This window comes from Trichophyton verrucosum (assembly GCF_000151505.1).
Source record: "Trichophyton verrucosum HKI 0517 chromosome Unknown contig00429_1.f1.exp, whole genome shotgun sequence".
Lineage (NCBI taxonomy): Eukaryota > Fungi > Ascomycota > Eurotiomycetes > Onygenales > Arthrodermataceae > Trichophyton > Trichophyton verrucosum.
In genome coordinates, this window is record NW_003315339.1 from 15184 (window position 1) to 34396 (window position 19213).

The 19213-nt window shown below is 52.4% G+C and overlaps 6 protein-coding genes across 6 annotated transcripts; 2 read left to right on the forward strand and 4 right to left on the reverse strand.

Annotated features, from left to right (window-relative positions):
• Positions 1 to 14: 14 nt before the first annotated feature.
• TRV_05566 (MFS monocarboxylic acid transporter, putative) lies at positions 15 to 1971 on the reverse strand (the record flags this gene model as incomplete). The annotated part of the gene is made up of 3 exons (XM_003020295.1): positions 15 to 583; positions 621 to 1627; positions 1712 to 1971. The coding sequence occupies 3 exons, from the start codon at positions 1969 to 1971 to the stop codon at positions 15 to 17; spliced, it is 1836 nt and encodes a 611-aa protein (XP_003020341.1).
• Positions 1972 to 2948: 977 nt separating this feature from the next.
• TRV_05567 (uncharacterized protein) lies at positions 2949 to 3185 on the reverse strand (the record flags this gene model as incomplete). The annotated part of the gene is made up of 1 exon (XM_003020296.1): positions 2949 to 3185. The coding sequence occupies one exon, from the start codon at positions 3183 to 3185 to the stop codon at positions 2949 to 2951; it is 237 nt and encodes a 78-aa protein (XP_003020342.1).
• A 134-nt stretch (positions 3186 to 3319) lies between these two features.
• TRV_05568 (uncharacterized protein) lies at positions 3320 to 3562 on the reverse strand (the record flags this gene model as incomplete). The annotated part of the gene is made up of 1 exon (XM_003020297.1): positions 3320 to 3562. One exon carries the CDS (start codon positions 3560 to 3562, stop codon positions 3320 to 3322), a length of 243 nt encoding a protein of 80 aa, XP_003020343.1.
• A 579-nt stretch (positions 3563 to 4141) lies between these two features.
• Positions 4142 to 8269, forward strand: TRV_05569 (inositol hexaphosphate kinase KCS1, putative; the record flags this gene model as incomplete). The annotated part of the gene is made up of 1 exon (XM_003020298.1): positions 4142 to 8269. The coding sequence occupies one exon, from the start codon at positions 4142 to 4144 to the stop codon at positions 8267 to 8269; it is 4128 nt and encodes a 1375-aa protein (XP_003020344.1).
• A 1616-nt stretch (positions 8270 to 9885) lies between these two features.
• On the reverse strand, positions 9886 to 15171 carry TRV_05570 (conserved leucine-rich repeat protein; the record flags this gene model as incomplete). The annotated part of the gene is made up of 2 exons (XM_003020299.1): positions 9886 to 11200; positions 11252 to 15171. The coding sequence occupies 2 exons, from the start codon at positions 15169 to 15171 to the stop codon at positions 9886 to 9888; spliced, it is 5235 nt and encodes a 1744-aa protein (XP_003020345.1).
• Positions 15172 to 16579: 1408 nt separating this feature from the next.
• On the forward strand, positions 16580 to 18592 carry TRV_05571 (uncharacterized protein; the record flags this gene model as incomplete). The annotated part of the gene is made up of 2 exons (XM_003020300.1): positions 16580 to 17068; positions 17243 to 18592. 2 exons carry the CDS (start codon positions 16580 to 16582, stop codon positions 18590 to 18592), a joined length of 1839 nt encoding a protein of 612 aa, XP_003020346.1.
• Positions 18593 to 19213: the final 621 nt, after the last annotated feature.

Below are 19213 nucleotides of genomic sequence, written 5' to 3' on the forward strand. Positions count from 1 at the left end.
TATATCGGTTTAGATTAAACCGGAATGCTTCGTCTCTTCCACCCTCTCCAAGCAACCATCCACATGCTGGCAGCAATCAAAACACCAATGACACTGCCCACGGCCCAAAACCCATAGCACTTCCAGCCAAAGCACTGTCCGTTGTCAGAGACATTAGCATCATACTCGGCAGAGTAGATGGCCCCTGACAGGCCGGCACCGGGGGCCTGGATCATGGAAACAATAGCCCAATTGGTGCCGAAGTTTTCCACCCCCCAGACAACAGAGATGATGATGGGGACAAGGGAGAAACAGGCGCCGTAGCCGAAGCCAATGAAGGTGGTTGTTAGGTGTAGGAGAGAAGGGAAGGAGAGTGGAACGGGGGAGGAGAGGATCAAGTAGCCTAGTGAGACGAGGAGGGCGCAGGGGATGAGAAAGAAGAGACGGGAGAATGTCCGTCGGTCTGAAGTTGATGCTGGTCTGGGAGCGAAGTAGTCTGAAAGAGAGCCCGTGATGAGACGGGCGAGGGTAGAGGTTAGTGCCATTAGAGCTACGTGGGTTGATGGCTCTCCTGCGGGCAAGGGAGTGCCTGGTTTGTCTTGGGCTGAAGGGGGTGAGAGGGTGCTGGTAAGAGTGCCGACCTATTGCCTGTGTCAGCATATATAGAGAGAAAGAGAGAGCGAGAGGAAAGTTGGAGGTAGAAAACGAAAAAAAAAAAAAGAAAAGGCTGAGACTGACGTTGTTCATGTATGCCTCTCCAGGGCCGGAGATGAGGATGAAGCCGAGGGAGAGCAGCCACATGGTCCTGTCGTGGAGGAAGAGCTTGGTTTCCTGGTTAAGCAGCCATGTCTTCTTCAGCTTGTCGTCCGGATGGGTATCAGCCTGGGCGGTGTTACTGGTATCATCGTGGCCATGGCCAGCACGGAAAGTCCCGTACTGCCCGTCTGTATCAACCAGCAGTCCACTCCGCTCGAGCTCCTCGACACCGACCTCGATAAGTTTCTCTTCGTCAACCACGTTGAGTGCGAATCCGCCTATGACTCCGACGGTAAAGGTGACGATGGCGAGGAAGACGAAGAAGCGGAAGACATCTACGTCTCCGTGGATAAGGTCTACTCCGGACCCATCGCTGTGAGCGGTGGAGTCTGCACCGCGGTAGACGAAGAACTTGACCAGGAAGCTGTACCAGATGCCGCTGAGCCCGTAGGCAGCTATGGGGGCAGCCAGCATGATGCCCTTGTGCTTGCTGGAGGCGTAGTTCTTTGCACTTGTGGTGACGGCAGAGAAGTACATGCAAGCTGTGGCCGCGCCGATGATGGCATAGGCGATGACCATGACGCCGAACGGCCAGCCGTGAGGCCTCGGTGGGCCGTCATCCTCAGGCAGGCCGACCAGGAGGCTGGCTGGGGGTCCCGAGCGGTAGGTGAAGGCTGCGAGCAGGTATCCAGCGCCGAAGAGGACGGCGGAGATGAAGGAGACGAGCGAGGGCCGGACTCTGTCGCAGAGGAAGCCGAACAACGGGGCGCTCAGGTAGGTGAGCATCTCCGCCGTAACGGCGATGACGTTGACCCGGAACTGGGTGTAGTGCAGGCGGGTGAGCAGCAGCGGGCCATAGAGGGAGAATGCAGCTATTCCTCCAGCGGATAGTCTGTGGTACGTAGAGCAGGCAGATTATATATATATTAGCCGGGGGATGTTGCTGCTGTCCAGGGCGGATTTGGATATCACCTACGCGTTGAGGACGCTGGAGACAAAGGCGACCAGACGGACAACCTCCTTGCGAGCGTTCTCTCTCTCCCTCTCTGTGTCCCTCGTCTGCGTCCTGACGAGCGGCATGTCTGGTCCGTCGGCCATGCTGCCGCCGTCACTCTCGCTGTCGCTGTCGCTGTCACTGGCGATGTCTACAGGGTCGGGCCGCCTGTCCGCCATCTTGCTGTCTATCGCCATGGTTTTTGTCCGTCTGTCTGCTGCTACCTCTCTTCGCCAGTCCATGCCGTCCGGTATAAATAGTCATCCTTTCAAGTCATGGTGACCTGGTCATGCTGACGGGGAGGTGGGTGGTCGTGGGTGGTTGCTGGTCTGGATGTGAATGCAGATGACGTCCGGCTATTGAGAGTCGTGCCCCGTATAGCTAACTAATAACTATAGCTAAGAGCTTCTTCAGCCAGCCATCCAGTTACGACTGCAACACCCACAGCACCCACTCAACACACGGCTTTGACAGCAAGCACTAACTACAAAAACTACTAAGTACTACTGACTGGCTGGACTGGCTGCTGGTAGTAACTTCATCGACAGGAGCAGTGGGAGCCAGCAGGCAAGCCACTCAGCCAGGGGTTCGTCCATCCCTCAAGCCTCACTCTGCAGCTGGCCCGACTAGGCCCTCGGACTAGTTGCATCGCCTACTTCTACCTCTACCTCTACCTCTACCTCTCTCTACCTGGCTGCAGGGTAGCCCGTCTGTATCTCATGTATAGCTGTCCGACTATAGACCAGATAAGAGGCCGACGGGACAGGCCAGGACAGCACGATCTGGAGCCTGCATGCGAGACACCGTCGATAGGCGCCTGCAGCTGAGCTACCAGCCCAGCCTTGGAGGGTCCGGCGTCCAGAGGTAGCGCCTTGTATATCGCTCATGATGTCATGATCTATCCTCTTGTCTTTGCTACATCTTGACTTGCTGTGTCCTGGTTGTCGTCGTAGAATATTCCTATACCATTATCACCATCGTCAGCATCTTCAGCATCAGTAGTATCATCACCACCAGCACGGAGTACTTCGTAGTATCATGAGTAGTATCAGCGTCTTCCGTCTGTCCAGTTCAGCCCTCTTGGTAGCGCATCTTCGTCCTCTGAAGCTGGCCAGGCACGTTCCGGGATGATTGGCGCGGTCAGGAAGAGCCCGTTGGGCCATGCTGGGCCATGCAGCGGTACTTCTATCGCCCACCAGATTTGTATGGCAGCCAGAAGTCACTCGCCATCGCCTCGCATTCGACGACCCTTTTCCGTCTCTCGTCTCGTCTCGTCTCGTCTCGTCTCGCCTTCGTCTCCTCCAGCGGCCGTCGTCAGGATCGACCAGACTCGAAACACGTTGCGCAGGAAGCTCTCGTCTTTTGTCTTCTTCTCGCCGTCGGCGTCGTCGTCGTCGTCTTCTTCTTCTTCTTCTTCTTCTCGTTCTTCCTCCTTATCAGCTTCTCTCTTCTTCATCTTCCTGCTTATCCGCTGCTGCTCCCTCCTTGCTCCCTGTTTCTCCTTTCTCCTTAATCCCTCCTTGCCCTGTCACAGCCAGCAGCAGCCAAACGTGACTTTCTCTTAGGACTTTTCCTGCTCCTCGGCCAGCTTCATCTCTTCATCATCATCATCATCATCATCTTCTTCTTCTTCTTCTTCCTCTCCTCAGCTTCTCCTCGTGGCGGTGTCCTTTTCCCTTCCTCGCCAGCCAAAAAGAAAGTACTTAACGCTCTCTCCCTCCCCTTCGACCTCCACTTCTTCCATCCTTCTTCTTCTTCTTCTACCTTCTCTCTCTCTCTCTCCTTATATATATCTTCCTCCTTTCTATATCCCTTTGACTCTCCCACCAGCATGGCCGGCTTCGGCCTTCCTCACCCGCTTCTTCACCTCGCTTGATCTTCTTCTTCTTCTTCGTCTCTTCTTCTTTTTTTTTTTTCTTATTTATTTATTTTTTTCTTTTTTGTTGCTTCTCCTGCTTAGTCATCTCCTCACGTGACATCCCTTTTTGGGCTTCCTTTTTTTTTCTTCTTTTTTTTTTCTTTTTCAACTCTTTTTTTTCGAAGCAGCAAGAAAAAAAAAAGCGACGACGAGGAAAGAAAGAAAAAAGAAGAAGAAGAAGAAAAGAAAAAGCTTGAAGGACTCAAGAGAAGCAGAAGAAGCAGACAGATCACTCTCGCGGCCCCAGAAGTGAACAACAGGCGAACGCAAAAAACAAAGCAAGGGCAAAAAAAAAAGGTTGCTCTCGTATTCCGCAGTGAAAGTCCACTCCAAGCCCGCCATCACCGACCAACCATCACCATCACAACCACCACAACCGACCACCGCCGACCACAGGTCAACCAGCATCCTGCATATAAACCGCCCCAAGCCATTGAATAGACCGCCGGGAAAGACGCTCTCGAGATACACAGCTGGTCGCCAATGTCCTCCCCATGTCAGCCTCCGCTTTTGCTTCCGACAACCGCGCCACGGAGCCCAGCAGCGCGTCTGCAGCAGACCCTCCAGCTACCCTTCTAGCATCGTCACCACCACCACCGCCAACAGCAGCAACAGTAGCAACATCCACTTCAGCACCGCCAGCAACCTCCTCTCCGGCCGCTGCGGCACCGGAACCAGCTATTGATTCCCGTCTTTCGCCCTTCTCCGCTCCCTCAAAGTCGGTGCCTCCCTCGCCGCCCCAGACTCCCCTGATAAAGCCGTCGGCAGTGCCTCCGCTGCCAGACCACCACGCACACCCGTCCCTCAAGCGCACCAACACCTGTCCCGGCCTGACGCCCACCTCTTCCTCTTCCTCGGTCTCTACCTTTGCGGCCAAGCCGTCCTCGGGTGCACAGCAGTACGGCTCTCAGTCTCCCCAGCTGACGGAGCGGGACTCCATCTTTGCTACTCACTATCTTCCCTCAGAGCCAGACAACGAACAGGAACAGGAACAGGAACAGGAGCAAGATCGGGAGCAAGATCAGGACCAGGACCGGGCAGACGAGCAGCAGGGCACATACGACTTCCGTCCCCGCCAGCTGAACACCAGATATGTCAGTTCGCTCTCCTCGTCTCTCGGTTCGGCACGATGGCAGCCAGCTCCCTCGCCAGATCCAATACCAACTCTAGATGACCGCATGACCCACCAACATCACCAGCAACATCACCAGCACCAGCACCAGCAGTTCGCATTGCCCACCCGCTCTCGCACCGTAACCGACTTCTCCTCCCTCTCAAACCACGATAACACCGGTGTAAACAACAATTCCGGCATCCCTCTCACCTTTGACCGTCTCTCACCACGTCCATCGCCTGTCTTCCGCCCCCAGCCAGGTCCAGACAGAGGCCGAAGTCATCACTCCCAGGGCCAGGGACAGGGCCAGAACCAGAACCAGGACCAGGACCAGGAAGAATCGTCCTCTGGCACTGACACAATGGCTCTCCTCGCTTCCCGGGACCTTAGCTCCCACCTCCATAATCACCACCACCCCCATCATATTCACCGTCATCCCCATCATAATCAGCATCAAAACAACAACAACAATAACAATAACCTCATACGTGGACGCACTTCTAGAGTCGAAAAGTCTATCGAAGCTAGCTTGGCCAACGTCGATCCTAGTGCCAATGTTCGCTCCCGCAAGTCAAGCCACTACCTTGGGCTCTTCAAGGAAAACACCGGCGAGCCAGAACGCAGGAAGAGCATTGCTCCAGAACTTGCCTCTCTTGACGAGCTCTCGGGTGTCGGTGTGGGTGCAGGTGCCGCCCGGCCGGATATCACTTCAGCCGACGAATCGCCAGCCGTCGTCCCCAAGGAGCTTCTAGACGAGATCCGGAGCCACCAGCATCGCCGCCAGGATGGTGCATCCCCCGCCAATGGAGCTCAGCCAGGGCTACCAAGGTCCATTCCATCTCGTGACACTCGAATGCTCTATCCCGGTCACGCGCTCGAGGGCTTCTCTCCAGATTCAGACTTTGCTGCCGCCCGGCCTGGTCTGGCCGAATCGGTGTTCGAGGACGATGACGAGGACAAGGAGCGTATATCCTCCGCCCTCTACTTCCCACACCAGCGCCCTCTCGAAGCTGCAGACAAGGATGTCGGTAACAAACTGCAGCCGGAACAGCCACTCTTCTCTTCCCCGGCCAACCTAAAGCCCTCCCTCAGCGAGACCAACCTGGTCGATATCTCCCTCTTCTCAAAGACTGAAAAGAGCCATTTCACCGGTGACCTGCGCAAGACCATCCCCGAGCCTATAGAGCCGCCCGTCTCTTCTTCCTCTGACCCTCACGCCGTCTCCGTGCCTTCCGGCGCGGCCGCTGTCGTGGTCGAACCAGCAACCGACATCTCTGAGTCCGACTACCTCTCTGCCTCGGAAAGCTACACCTCCACAACTCACGACGAACCGGAGGACGACGATGACCTGTCTTCCCACGATGAGGCGGCTGGAACCGCTCCTCGGGGCACTCCCAGGCCATCTCGCCCCCAGATCAAGCATCCTCAGTCTCAGCACATACGCTCGCCGACTACTCCCCTCGGTGCCGTCGAGCTGAAGCCCTACCGTCACCAGGTCGGCGGCCACACCACCGTCTTCCGCTTCTCCCGGCGTGCAGTATGCAAACAGCTAAACAACAGAGAGAACCAGTTCTATGAACGTATCGAGAAGAGACACCCGGAAATGCTCGTCTTTCTCGCCAGATATATCGGTGTTCTGAACGTGACTTTCTCCAAGGGATCGAAAAAGCCCAGCAAGAAGGATAATAATAATAATAATAACAAGGATGACAATGCTGCGGTCACATCAGAGCCTGCAGCAGCCAAGTCTACAACAACCGTTGATGCCCAAACCTCTGCCGTCACCTCTACTGCGTCTTCCCCGCCGAAACGCACTGAGTCAGGCAAGGCTAATAATGGCCAACGCATCTTCAGCCAGTCCCAAGTCACCGGGGTTATACCCAAGGTCATCCTGGAGAATAACCGCCACATCATCCCCTTTGACCTCTTCATGACCCCCCAGTCGGCCAAGTCCACCAGCGGCAGCGGACATGCCACACCCACCCAGTCTCACTGTGGCTCGCTCGAGGATGTCTCTGCCAATCTCACCTGCTCTCCCAAGTCGACACCTGAACTCAATGGAGAGTCCGACAAGCCTCCAGCATCCATGACATGGGGTGCCACCACCGTCAACACAAAGCTCCAGGAACAGGTTCTGCGGGAGGTCTTCACTCCTCCCACTATATACTCGCACCATCAACGCCGTCACCGTGGTCCAAGAAACATTCCTAAGTTACTATCTGGTGCCTCTTCCCTACGTAAGGATGGGAAACTCTTACCCTTGCATAGGGGACGCAGTGAACTTTCCGTCTCTGCAGCTGGTAATCCCGCTCTTTCATCTTCTGCTACTGCTTCCATGCAAGAGGATACAGCCACCCGAGTGTCTGGCCAGCGTCGTCGACGGAGGCACTCTGGTTCTGGCCTCGAGAGGAAACGCAGCATGAGCACTGGTCCCGGCGATCTCATGTTCTACGAGGACGAAGGATACGGTGGAGACAAGGAGGACGAGATCTTTAAGATGGAAGATGATGTACGCCTGCCTGTCAAGTCTGATAGTACCCCTACCAGAGGACGCGAGCAGGTTACCCTTCCTGTCTCCCTAGGTACATCAACCGGCGAACCCGTACGTCTACCCACCAATCCCAAGGAAGCCCAGACAACCACCACCAGCGAGGATCGTGTGCAATTTTTCCTGCTCCTCGAGGACCTCACTGCCGGAATGAACAAGCCCTGTGTTCTGGACCTGAAAATGGGGACCCGCCAATACGGCATCGACGCCGACGAGAAGAAAAAGAAGTCTCAACGCCGCAAGTGTCAGAGCACTACCTCCCAACAACTCGGCGTTCGGCTCTGTGGCATGCAGGTCTGGAACGTCAGCAAGCGCGAGTACCTCTTTGAAGACAAGTACTTTGGCCGTGACCTCTCGTCTGGCCGCGAATTTCAAGATGCCCTCACTCGCTTCCTCTACGACGGAGCAGACTATAGTTCGGTCATCGGCAAAATACCCATCATCCTTGACAAGCTCTCCCAGCTCGAAAGCATGATTGTCCGTCTCCCCGGCTACCGCTTCTACGCCTCTTCTCTGCTCATCCTCTATGACGGGGACCGTGACCGCTCCTCCAACTCCCCCTCATCTCCCTCCAAGGACTCAAAATCCCACCGCACCATCTTCGAAACATACTCGGACTCATCCCTTCCCAACCCATCAAACCTCACGCTGAAAATCGTCGACTTTGCAAACTGCGTCACTGGCGAAGACGGCATCCCACCTTCATCCCGCTGCCCACCACACAACCCCACAGATATAGACAGAGGTTACCTCCGCGGCCTACGCACGCTACGCATGTACTTCCAGCGCATCCTACGCGAAGTCAGTGCTAGTGTTGGTGAAAACTATGTCGAGCGTGGAGAAGGCGAGGCACTCTCCGCGGCACCCTCGAGCGTTGTTGGAGCCGGCCGGGAAAGAGGAGAAGCGTGGGCATGGGATGAAGCCCTGGGCGAGCTAGAGGAGGGGGAGATCAGTGTATAAAAACTGATATACACGCATACAACCCAAACGCATGACATTATATTTTCCAACCCAACACACCACTGCAAGATACCCTTACTTACCCTTATTTAACCCCCCCAAATCCCCGCTCTAGTTTTCCTTTTCTTTTCTTAGTCTTGTGCCTGTGCTTTTGCTTCCTTTCTTCTTCTCCTTTCGTTTATTTTCTTCCATCGGTATCGGCATGGTCCACGGCACGGAAACAGGCGCCGGCGCAATCGGGAGCGAGGGAACTGAATTGACCAACGACCCCAACCAATTAAAGACGGATACGGCGTTATTTTACCTTCTTCACTTTGCATGTGTTTGTTATTCTTATTCCCCTTCCAGCTAGTTAAGCAATTGTTTTACTTCTTACTTTTTATATTTTATTTTTTATTTACTTTTTTTTTCCCACATCCCCGTTCTCATACTTTAAAATTCCTCCACCTTTCTCCTCCTTTTTTTCTTTTTTTCAAGGCTTCGGGATATCTTGTTACGGGATGGATGGTCGGCCGCCAGTGGCTGCCATCGTTAGGCGAAACGGCGAGGCCAGGGATGGCCACGGATAACAAAAAAAGAAAGGAAGGGAAAAAAAAAGAAACAAAAAAGAAGATACATCCTGCATTACTTGTTTGCACTCATACACCCATCCACGTTGTTCAGCTTGTTCGTTTCGTTTGCCTGTCTCGTCTTGCCCTTTTTTATCCTGCGTTCTCACGAGGATGTTTGTCACTTTTATATCGTTGCTTCTTCTCGGTTGTTTCAAAGATTGATTCCTCACCTTACTTATTATTACTCATACCTTTCTCGCTTTATGAACGGGAGATGGAGTTTCCGGTGTCCCTTCGGGGTCGTCTCTGCCTTGTCTTATCTATTTCCTTGCTCGTTGCTTTCCTGTGTGTTTGCTTGCTTGTTTGTTCGGCGCTCGTTTTCCGGCTTCCTAATCTATGACTTTATTCAATTATCTATTCATTAACTCGGGACTGATGATTTTTTTTTCTTCTTCTTTTCATTCTCCTTCTCCTTATTCTTTTCTCCTATTGTATTTGACGTATCGGCTATCTCCTTCACTGGGTTTCCTTCCTTGCTGGGATGAATGATTTATGACAATGGGATCGGATTGGTAGGCAAAAAAAGGTCGGCTATCAAAATATTCCTTACTTATTACAGCGTACATCTTAGAAAATGCCACACTTCAAATCATCGTAGCCTCTCTCGATTTACTTTTACTTTGCTTTTGCCCGAGACAAATAGGGAAGCTGAATGGTAATAATATTGATAAAACTTCTCAGTTCAAAATTACTCCTTGCTTGCCCAACGATTCCCTAATGTATGCGTATGTATGCACCTGTACCCATTTCATTAAGCCAGCTATCCAAATGGAATATCCTCGCTTGCACTCGAGGGAGGAAGAAAGAAGAACAAGAAGCAGAACAAAAAGGCCAGAAATAATATAGTAAAACAAAATGTCGAAATCGAACAGAAGAAGAAAAAAGCAAAGCAAAGCAACGCCGCGCCATGTCGATGTCAACATCCCTCGCCTGTGCCAAAGGCATCCCGAAGAAATGAAATAAAAGAAAAAAATAAAATAGAAAAGAAAAGGAAAAGAGAACCCCTTATACTCTCCCGTTGCCTTTCTCCTTTGCCTTTTCCTTCTTCCTCAATACTCCCAGCTGTTCCAGTCGATTCCATACCCAGTCCTTTTTCACCCTGACTGCGCCTTCGTGGGCATGGACATGTGCATCTCCAGGACCGACATGCCCGCCGCCGTCATCATCATTAATTTCGTTGTCATCCGGCGAACTGCACTGCGGCAGACCGTCGAGATACGTTAGTCGTCCTGACGTAGCATTCTGGATCATCAGTTCTATCACTCGTCGCCGGAGCCGGGTAGGCTCGTCGAGGTGTGCCTGGTACTTCGCATCTGCGAATGGATCCGCGAACGGGACGGTGTACGGGTCATCCACCTCCTTTTCATTGTTTTCCACTTCGTTTTGTTCCTCGTGAGCGTCCAGGGGAGGGTAATCAATGTAGTTGTTAGAGTGGTATGAAGGGTGTCGGGCAATGTCCTTTCCTCCTCCGATGTATGGAAGTGACCGGTTAAGGAGGTCGTCATCGTCCGCTTTGTGTTTGATAAGGTCCCGCTGGGTGTTCTTCCCTGTGTATCTTTGCTGCGGCTTCCCGCTTCCTGATACTGGCGGTGGATAGAATCCAACAGTTATCGGGTTTCCTCGTAGGTCGACTCTGGTCAAGGAACCGTGGGCTCCGCCAATTTCAGCTAGGACTTTGCACATCCGTCGGAGTCGTGCGATGCGGTTGCCTACCAAGGTCAACCGGTTCAGTCGTTTTATGCCTCGTAGACCATTGATATCCGGTAAGGCGTTAAAATTCAGATTAAGTGTCTTTAGGTTAGAAAATGTTTCCCCAAATTGCTCAGGCAAAGCCTCAAGCGTGCACGAGGCCAGGTCTAAAAGTTGCAAGCTTAGAATGGGAGTATCTGGTCTGAGTGTGTCTGCTGAGAGGAAGTTCGATGAAAGGAATAGTTTGCGGATTGAAGACACCTTGCCCAGATTAAGATTTATCGGTATAGGTTCAGCATAGCTAGTAGAGCCACTGGGGTCATTAGAGGGTATACTTTGCTCCCTCATAGAGAGGGTGTCGAGGAATCGACAATCCTCAAGCTTCTCCACAGTGCTGAGATGATTGCAGTCGACATATAGTACACGCAATGACGGGAAAACCGACAAATCAAGTTGGCCGAGACGGTTCCCGGACAATTTGAGGATGTCTAGACGCCGAAGAGGTCGACGTACCTTGAACTCTTGCATCTGGTTTTTTCGAAGATCAATGGTCTCAATCCCATGTAGGGCATCAAGATTCTGTATGGTATGAATGTCATTGCCACTCAGGTCCAGTTTACTCAGTCGGATGCTATCAAATGTTAGCCATATGTTCTATTATTTCAATGATGAGCATACTTACAGATCAGCATGCTTAAAGTCCACGGAGGTCAATTGATTATTTGAGACTTTTAGCGTTAATAGACCATCTAGCCCAAAGATCCCCTTGATGCAGGTGAGCTTATTATTGCTCGCATTCAGACTCCGCAGGTGATATAAATTAGAGAGACCGTCAAGATTGTCCAAGTCGTTACCGGATATGTCGAGATACTGAAGATTCGATAGATGGCTCCATGAAGTCAGACTAGAAAGGCAATTATATGGCGAGTCGAGGCTTCGGACCGTTGCTGGGATACCATTTAGGTGAGCGAGTTTGTTCTCTCCTACATCCAACTCCTGGAGCTGAGGACAATACTTGTCAAGCTGATGGAGTGTTAAAAGTCTCTTCCCCCTAAGGACCAGCCGACGCATCTGTTCCCAGTATGCCTCATATGGCTCTGCGTCTGTAATGTGTTGCACAATGTCCTCAGCGGCTAGTGCTAGTTTCCCGTGTAGTTGTCGTAGTGCGTGTGGGTTAGCGCGTTTGGCAATATAACTGCGCTCTCCTCTCATGGACTCATCAACTTGATTGACTGTGAACTCTGACAAAGGGCTCATGTGGAAACTGTAGTTGCTCGAACCCAGGTTGGGTGGAGCAATCATAACCGACCGATCAACATCTGCTACCGATGGTATAATAGAGAGATCGTTGTTCTGCTCTTCACCCTGGTCATCAATTGATTCTTCAGTGCCTTCCTGTATGCACGATAGTTCAAAACAATCTTGTTCTGGTAATGGAATATCATGCGGTGGGACATTTCCTAGTGGACTTTGAGGTGCGGCATCAGATATCCACTCGCGAGCTTCTTGGGTATGCTCGGAGCATAATTCGTCTTCGCCCTGGTATGCAACTCCAGAAACCAATGGAGAGGAAAAAGTGATTGTGCCAGATCGTGTACGGGTGTTTGGCTCATGCAACGGCCCACTGTAGACATCTGGTTGTTGTTCGATTTGCTCCTCTTGATCAAGGACTTGAGGCTTTTCGAGGCTTATTTTATGGTTTTGGAACTCTTCTGATCCCCAGGAAGTAGCTCTGGTGCCTGGCTTGGGAACACTAACCGTAAATCGAGTGTATTTGGACTGTACAGAGCTTGACTCAGACATAGGATTCTGGGCGCTCTCGCGAGTCTGTGGGCGAGGATTGTGCTCAGCTTGAAAAGAGGCCTTCTTCTCGGGCTCTGGTGGGAGAGACTCCTCAGGCAATGGCAGTGCAGGCCCAGAGCCGAATACAGTCCCCGCTGGCATTAGACCGCGAGCGAGAGCAAGTTCTTTCAGCTCGTCGACACTAAGATCAGATATATCTTTGAAAGGGTCATCTTCACTGACAGTTTGGGAGCGATTATGAGCATCTGGATCGGACCTGGCGGGATTCTTTACCCAACATTGCGTATTTCGATCAAATATCATTTTCCCAATGTTTTCTGGAATCAAATGGGAAACTCGATCCGAAGATATGACTCCCTTTGCACCAGAGCTATTGGCAGAGCCCTGCGAAAATCCGGTCGGGAGGCTTGTTGCTGACTTTTGGCTCTTGACGGATTCCTCTGACCGAAGTACTAGCTCGCCCTGCTGCCCATCACGACGGACATTAGACCTTATCCGGATATTCTCAGGACTGCTTTCCACAGTATCGTCAAAGTATCCAGCATCTCGATGGGGTGACTGATTTGGATGTAGCAGACCATTTTGTTGTCTGAATTTCAACGTTCCAACGGAAGCACCCATTCCAACGTGGAACTCGTCTTTCTCTTCGAACTTCTTCAAGTGGCTGATAATTCTTGGGTTTGGCGGAGGCAATTCTCTCTGTTTTCTTAAATCAACACCGTCACGGCTGGGAGGCCGTGAGAACTGTTCTTCGCTGGACGCGTCACTGTATAGAGCGGAATCATCCTCATAGATGGTTTGATAACCCTCATTTCGCCGGGTAGAGCCGCTTATTGGCCCTCCCTGGGCCCTGATATGGTCCATCACTTTGGATGCTTCATTATAGTATTCCTGGGTGGTAATCGAGCCTTTCCTGGGGTGTTCAATGTGGAAAACAAAGCTGGCACCGGGACATGCCGCTGTTTCCTGCTTGTCAGGGCCAGCAAACAGGGACTGGCCGTTCGCTGTGATAGGTCGGAAACTAGTCGACGTAGGGGCAGCTGGCCTTGAGTAGGACGGAAGACGTTGTTGACTTTCATCCATACCTTCGGTGAGGGAATGATTAGAGAAAGGCCCCGTAGAATCAAGTATTGACTCGTCCCAAACCTGATCTTGGCCTGGGAGAACTTGCAGTGTCCTCCTTCTTTTTGAGACTGTGATTTTCGACGACCGTTTCAGGCTCCTTTTAGCCTCTGTTTTGGACAGGGGTGGTAGCTGTTTCTCGTATGCTTGGTGCGGGCTGCTGTTTTCTTTATCCTGTGGTGAACTGGGGACTTGAAGTAAATTCCGAGGTTGTTTATTATCCATTCCTAGGTGTGTAGTATGGTTCGACCTGGAAATATTGGTTCTGGAGGACAACTTAGGCAGCCCATCTGGGCTCATGTCCTCGCGCTCCGCATCGAGATGACTAGCATCGTCCGCACCTGAGTCGTTGGCAGCCTCGAACTGGCTCATCCTGCGCAGGAGCTTGTTGCTTGTGTAGGTATCATGGTTTCCAAACAGCTTCAAAGGGCTTCCTGATGACGAGGGTCTGGGTTTTGAGCTATTCTCTGCCAGCTGTTCCACGTCCGGGGGAGAGTGAAGGCGTATTGATGGCGGTGTTTGCGGTGTCTGTGGTACAGGAGGTATCGGGACTCCCCCCTCTAGTATCGAGCTTTGAGGGTGCGGTGGGCGTGACGACGCGCTAACCGTCCGTATGCGAATGGAGTCGCTGTCCGAATAGGCTGCTTGACGTGAAGTGTCCAATGCGTCGCCCGGTGACGTGCAGTCCTGTGTACCCATTGACAAGCCCTCTGGTAGTGATATAGAAGTAAGGTTCTCGGAATCGGCATCGAGGCTATCGTCTTGCAGGCGGCTGTCACTGCAAGCAGCCATGTTCTCCAAACGTGTCGGACTCCGGCTCGACTGGTTGCGTTTGGGCAGTGAGATGTAGCTGGCCTCGTTATCCCGTATGACACTAGCGCTGGCATGGCTGCTGGAGCTCAGTCTTGAGTTGAATTCGATGCTCAGGGAGGAGAGGTGTTCTCGCAGGGGCTCGATGCCTTCAGCCTGGTTCTTGTGCGGCGTGTAGGGCCTGCCATCACCTCCTATCATGACCTCTGACATATGTTCCATCCACGATGTGTCGCTTCCTCCATGAGAATCGCGAAAAGGCCCTCCGCGGCTCCTCTGGCTCCTCTGGCTTCGCTGGCTTCGCTGGCTCCGTTGACTCCATAGGCTCCGTTGGCTCCGTTGGCTCCTCTGCGTGCCATTTGTTCTCTGGCTGTGGAACGGTTCGCGGGCAGATGATACGCCGTCCTGGCGAGCGGCCGCATCAGCAGCCACAGGGACCGAGAGATGGGACTGAAACAGCGACTCTGAGAACGATGGCGGCCTGAAGACGGTCTCCAGCCCCATTGGGCCGAAAAGGTCGCTCGCCTCGCCCAGCGCGCGCTCGCCTCTGATGATTCTCCTCTTCCACTCTGGAGTGGTATTGCCGCCTCCCTCACGCCGTGATTTGATCTGCATCGTCCCATCGCCATCGCCATCGCCATTGCCATCGCCCATACTGTTCACCGTGGAGGTCTGTCCCGAGTAGTGGTAGCTGTGGGGTTGGTTGCTGGCGCTGGAGCTGTCGCGATAAGGCCGTGGAGAGGGAGTGGGCGAGGTGTCGGCGTCGACCTCGTCGCAATCAGCCGGAAGGACAGGTGAATTGGTCGCAGAGACAACCTGCTGCGAGTCCCAGTCGTCGTCGAGGCCATCTAGCCACGGTTCCGCCATGTTTGGTTGCTCGACTGGCTGGCTGGCTGGCTGTGCGGTGGTCGTCGACTCGCTAGACTTGGAGATGTTCGGGCGACGCGCTTCTTCCCCCTGAGAGCGAAGTCATATCAATACGGGAAATTAAGATCCGTCACTCCAGCGAAAAAAAAGATTCCGCAACGAAGAGAAAAATACGCAAGAAGAATAAAACGAGAGTAACGATAGAGAACAGTAGAAAGAAGAAGACCACCCCGGAGCGACCAAAAGCGAAGAAGGAGTAAATTTGCTGTGATGATAGTTAGTTAATAGAAAGCAAGATAAATAAACAAGCGAGGATGGACAGGCGTTTATCAGCCACAGCTTCGCTGGCGGTCGTTTTTCCTTGGTTGTTTTTTCCCTTAGACGAAACCTGGGCCTGCAGATCGCGATTGTTCTCCCTTCCTTGCTTTTTCCTGCTGCTGCCTCTTGCTCTCCTCGCTCGTCTCTTTGCTCGCTTTGCTAGCTTTCTTATGCTCGCTTTTCTATTCGACCGTAAAAATAACAACATAAAAATTATTATTAATAATAATAAAAATAACAAAAATAAAAAAATAATATTGAGATATAAACAAACTTCCCAAAACAGCTAGTGTGAGATTAATCATGTCACGTGCGTTCTATTTTTGTCGCTTTTTTTATGCTTAAAATTTTGTTTATTTTTTTTTATTTTGACGACATGAAAAGAAAAGCTTTTTGCGACGACGAGAAAGAAACGGCAGACAAGGAAGACGGAGATACAGGCAGAGAGAGAGAGACGAGTTGCCGGGTGTTTGTGCGGTGTTGTCGGTGCTGCCCCCGTATGAGTACATAAAGTCGAAGGTCTCGGCTGTGTGGCGCTGGAATTTCTGTCGGCCCGCTGCCGCAGGTTTAGGTAGGTTGACCTGCCAAGCGGTTTGGTGGTGTGGTTGCTCCAGGACTAACATTCTGAAACTGGGCTTTCGGAGTCCCTCAGCGTCAGGTCTTGCACACGGTTGGTGCGGTTCGTCGCTTGCTTCGCATTTTAGCACAGGAAAGTGCTTCGGCAGCTTTAGAGTCGTTCTGGGATAGCCGCCAGGGCTTATTCGAAGCAAGGCAACAGCCGCAGCAGCTAGGCAACCATAGCCTTTTTCCTTCCTCCTCGCGCGTTTAGAGCAATCCCCTGTGACCGTTGAAGCCAGCCAAATCACCAGCTGTTGCCTTCGTGGCATATAATATTCTACCTTCGCTATATCGGGTGCTTTAGGGGATTAGTTGGTACGGTCCGCTAATTATATATCCTGTCAGCCCGCCCGTTGTGTGGCCTTCCGCAAATGCTATCCCAACTGTACACAGTGCTGCGTCTGTTGCTCAATGACCAGCCTGTACTCCGAGGGCACCTAATATCGAACTCCTCCTTCGTCGGCTCAAAATAATGCCCATCAAATTCCCGGACTCCTTCTTATCATCCCTATCGTTTGACCCGTTATCCTCTGCCTCATCAGACAGCGAGAGTGAGAAGGACGAAGCCGCCAGGGCTGCAAAGAGAAGGAGAATCGAACGAGTGGCACGAGATTACTTGCAGGGAAACCCGCCATTTATTTCAACGGCCACGCTACTTGGACCATTCGACGATGGTTGGGTCAATCCCTGGCGGAAGGTACACAACCCACGGTCTGTGTCTTTCCCTCACAGCACACAACAACACACTTCGCGGCAATGTGTGATACAAGCAGAGAAGCCTTCCGATCCACAAGCGGGAACGCTTCAGGAAACCCCAAACCTGTTTGCTGGAACTGATATATATCAGAAGAGCAACCATGTGGGCGAGTCCCAGTCTCGGCGTGTAAGCACGAACCCGGAAAGCCGAAGTCGAGCCAGTTCAAGACAGTCTTCTAAATCAAGGTCAGCCGCGGCATTGGATGTATGGTCGAAGAGAGACAAGTCACGACTGCACCTCGGGCTAGACGGGACACCAAAGTCTCCAAGCCCGTCACCATCGGTCAGATTAAGTAGCTCTCGCGTGTCGAAGCGCCCTTCCGAGAGGTCACACAGGAGCTCGTTGTCTCCCTGCCGCGCAGGAACACCCGCCAGTCAGGTCATGTACCATCGAACCATCAACTTTACAGCAATCAATGCACCTGCCCCCGCCGCTCGTCAACCGATTGCCACTACTCACGATCCCACTTCCCAGAACAAGCAAGCAGTCTTTCTCCAACATAACCACGGTGGAGGTAGCTCGGCTGAGTCAGACAAACTGCGGATGCTGCACAAGCCCAGTCTAGAGGAGTCTATTCGTGCATCAAAAGGTCCAAGCACTGCGGACAGTCCTTCCAGGGCTATCCCTACTCTCGAGCCTGTGCTATGCAACAAGAACCAGCATCAAGCAGATATACCCGCACCAACTGCAAGCAATCTTCTCGACGCCACAAACAACTCATCACTGGAAAATGCAGCTGCTTCAGGAAGGAAATCCGAACCCTTGCAGGAGAACAAGGCGATCGTTAACGAACGCCAGAAGGCCTCAATTACGTGTAACACTTCCGTCCCCCCTTTGAGCCTGAGAGAAAGTGAGGCACGAAAGACGGGCTCAACTCTCCCAGAGCAGGACTCCGAAACGATACCAGCCGCTCAAGTAGTTCCACCCATCTTCACTCCACCGCAGCTCACTCCATTTAGCTCTGCGGACCTGCTCCAACTACCGTTCCATCAAAGCAACGAATCCGCGGCGGAAGACAGCCGCACACCAGATTATATTAATAAGGAAAACAAAACTAGCAATCCACAAGCTTCGGTTCCGACTACACAGGAGCCAGGAATGAATGATAATGCGTGCCGGCCACCTCTGAAAGGAGCTCAGCAGCGTCCCACCAACCTACTTCGAAGAGCTGCGTCGAGCAGTTCGTTGCAGAAGGTCATCAAGCCATTCTATTCTTTAACTGGCAGCCTTCGGGCGATAGGTGCAAAGTCAAAACCAAGCATAGTGTCGAAGAATGCCCGATTCCACGACGAGAATACGGATATCAATAATGATCAAGCGAGTAAACACGAAGGGAAACAAGAGCAGACCGCTCCGGGGCCCGAGAGATTAGCACTGTCTGCATCCTGCCCTCCTGGTCCACGGCCTCAGCAGCAGATCAACGGCCCCTCCCAGCTGCCCACTCGGGCCCCTCCTGGGAGCTCTCTGGCGGGGGAGCAGCCCTCCACCACCTACTCTTCGGGAACACCATTGTCGCTTGCGATGGCCATGAGCGGGCTTACGGACCTTTCGACTCAGCCAGACGGCCAAGGCTTGCTCGTTTTGCAAGAGAACAACTTTGACCTGACAGGAGCGATCGAAGATGCTGAGAGCTTCCTTCAAAGCTGGGATATTGAGCGGGACCGACAGCTACTGCGAGATAACACCGCAGCAGCCAATGGCCTGAAACAGCCTACTCCCAAGGTTTAGGCACGAGCGAAGATCAAGATGTGTTGGTCCATACATACATACATACAAACATGTGTGCTAAATAACCTTGTTTCTTTTTGGTTCTTGCATCGTTCGCTCGCCCGTTTCTAATCTTTTTTTGAATTTTTTAAATTTTTTCCTTTTCTTGCTTTCTAGACTTTGATATCTGTCCATGCATCATCAATTGTCAGCATTAACAACATTTACATCAGCAACACCAGCAGCATCAGCAGCATAAGCATAGCATAAGCATCACCCGATAGCCCCATAGACATTGGTAATGATATGATACCCCGGCCTCGCCTTTTCTCCATTCTCCTATTTTTCCTGGTTTGCGTTCTTTTTTAGACGAGAAATCCCACGTCGGCAAGTAGAATTAACTTCCTGGCGGCGGAGCGAAACTCCACCGCCCACAGCCAGTGCGAGATTGTAGTTCGCAGAGCAGCAGCTCCATCTCGGCCGCCCATGATGTCACTCCTCGCCTCGGATGCGCCGGTCGAATGCCCGCCGGCCCTGCACTGCTACGTGTCGCAGCGTGGAACTTGCCATAGTCACAGCTCGCTTGGCGGGAGCAGGGCAGAAGGAGGGATGGCATGGAGGGGAGGGGCGAGCTCCGGCCGG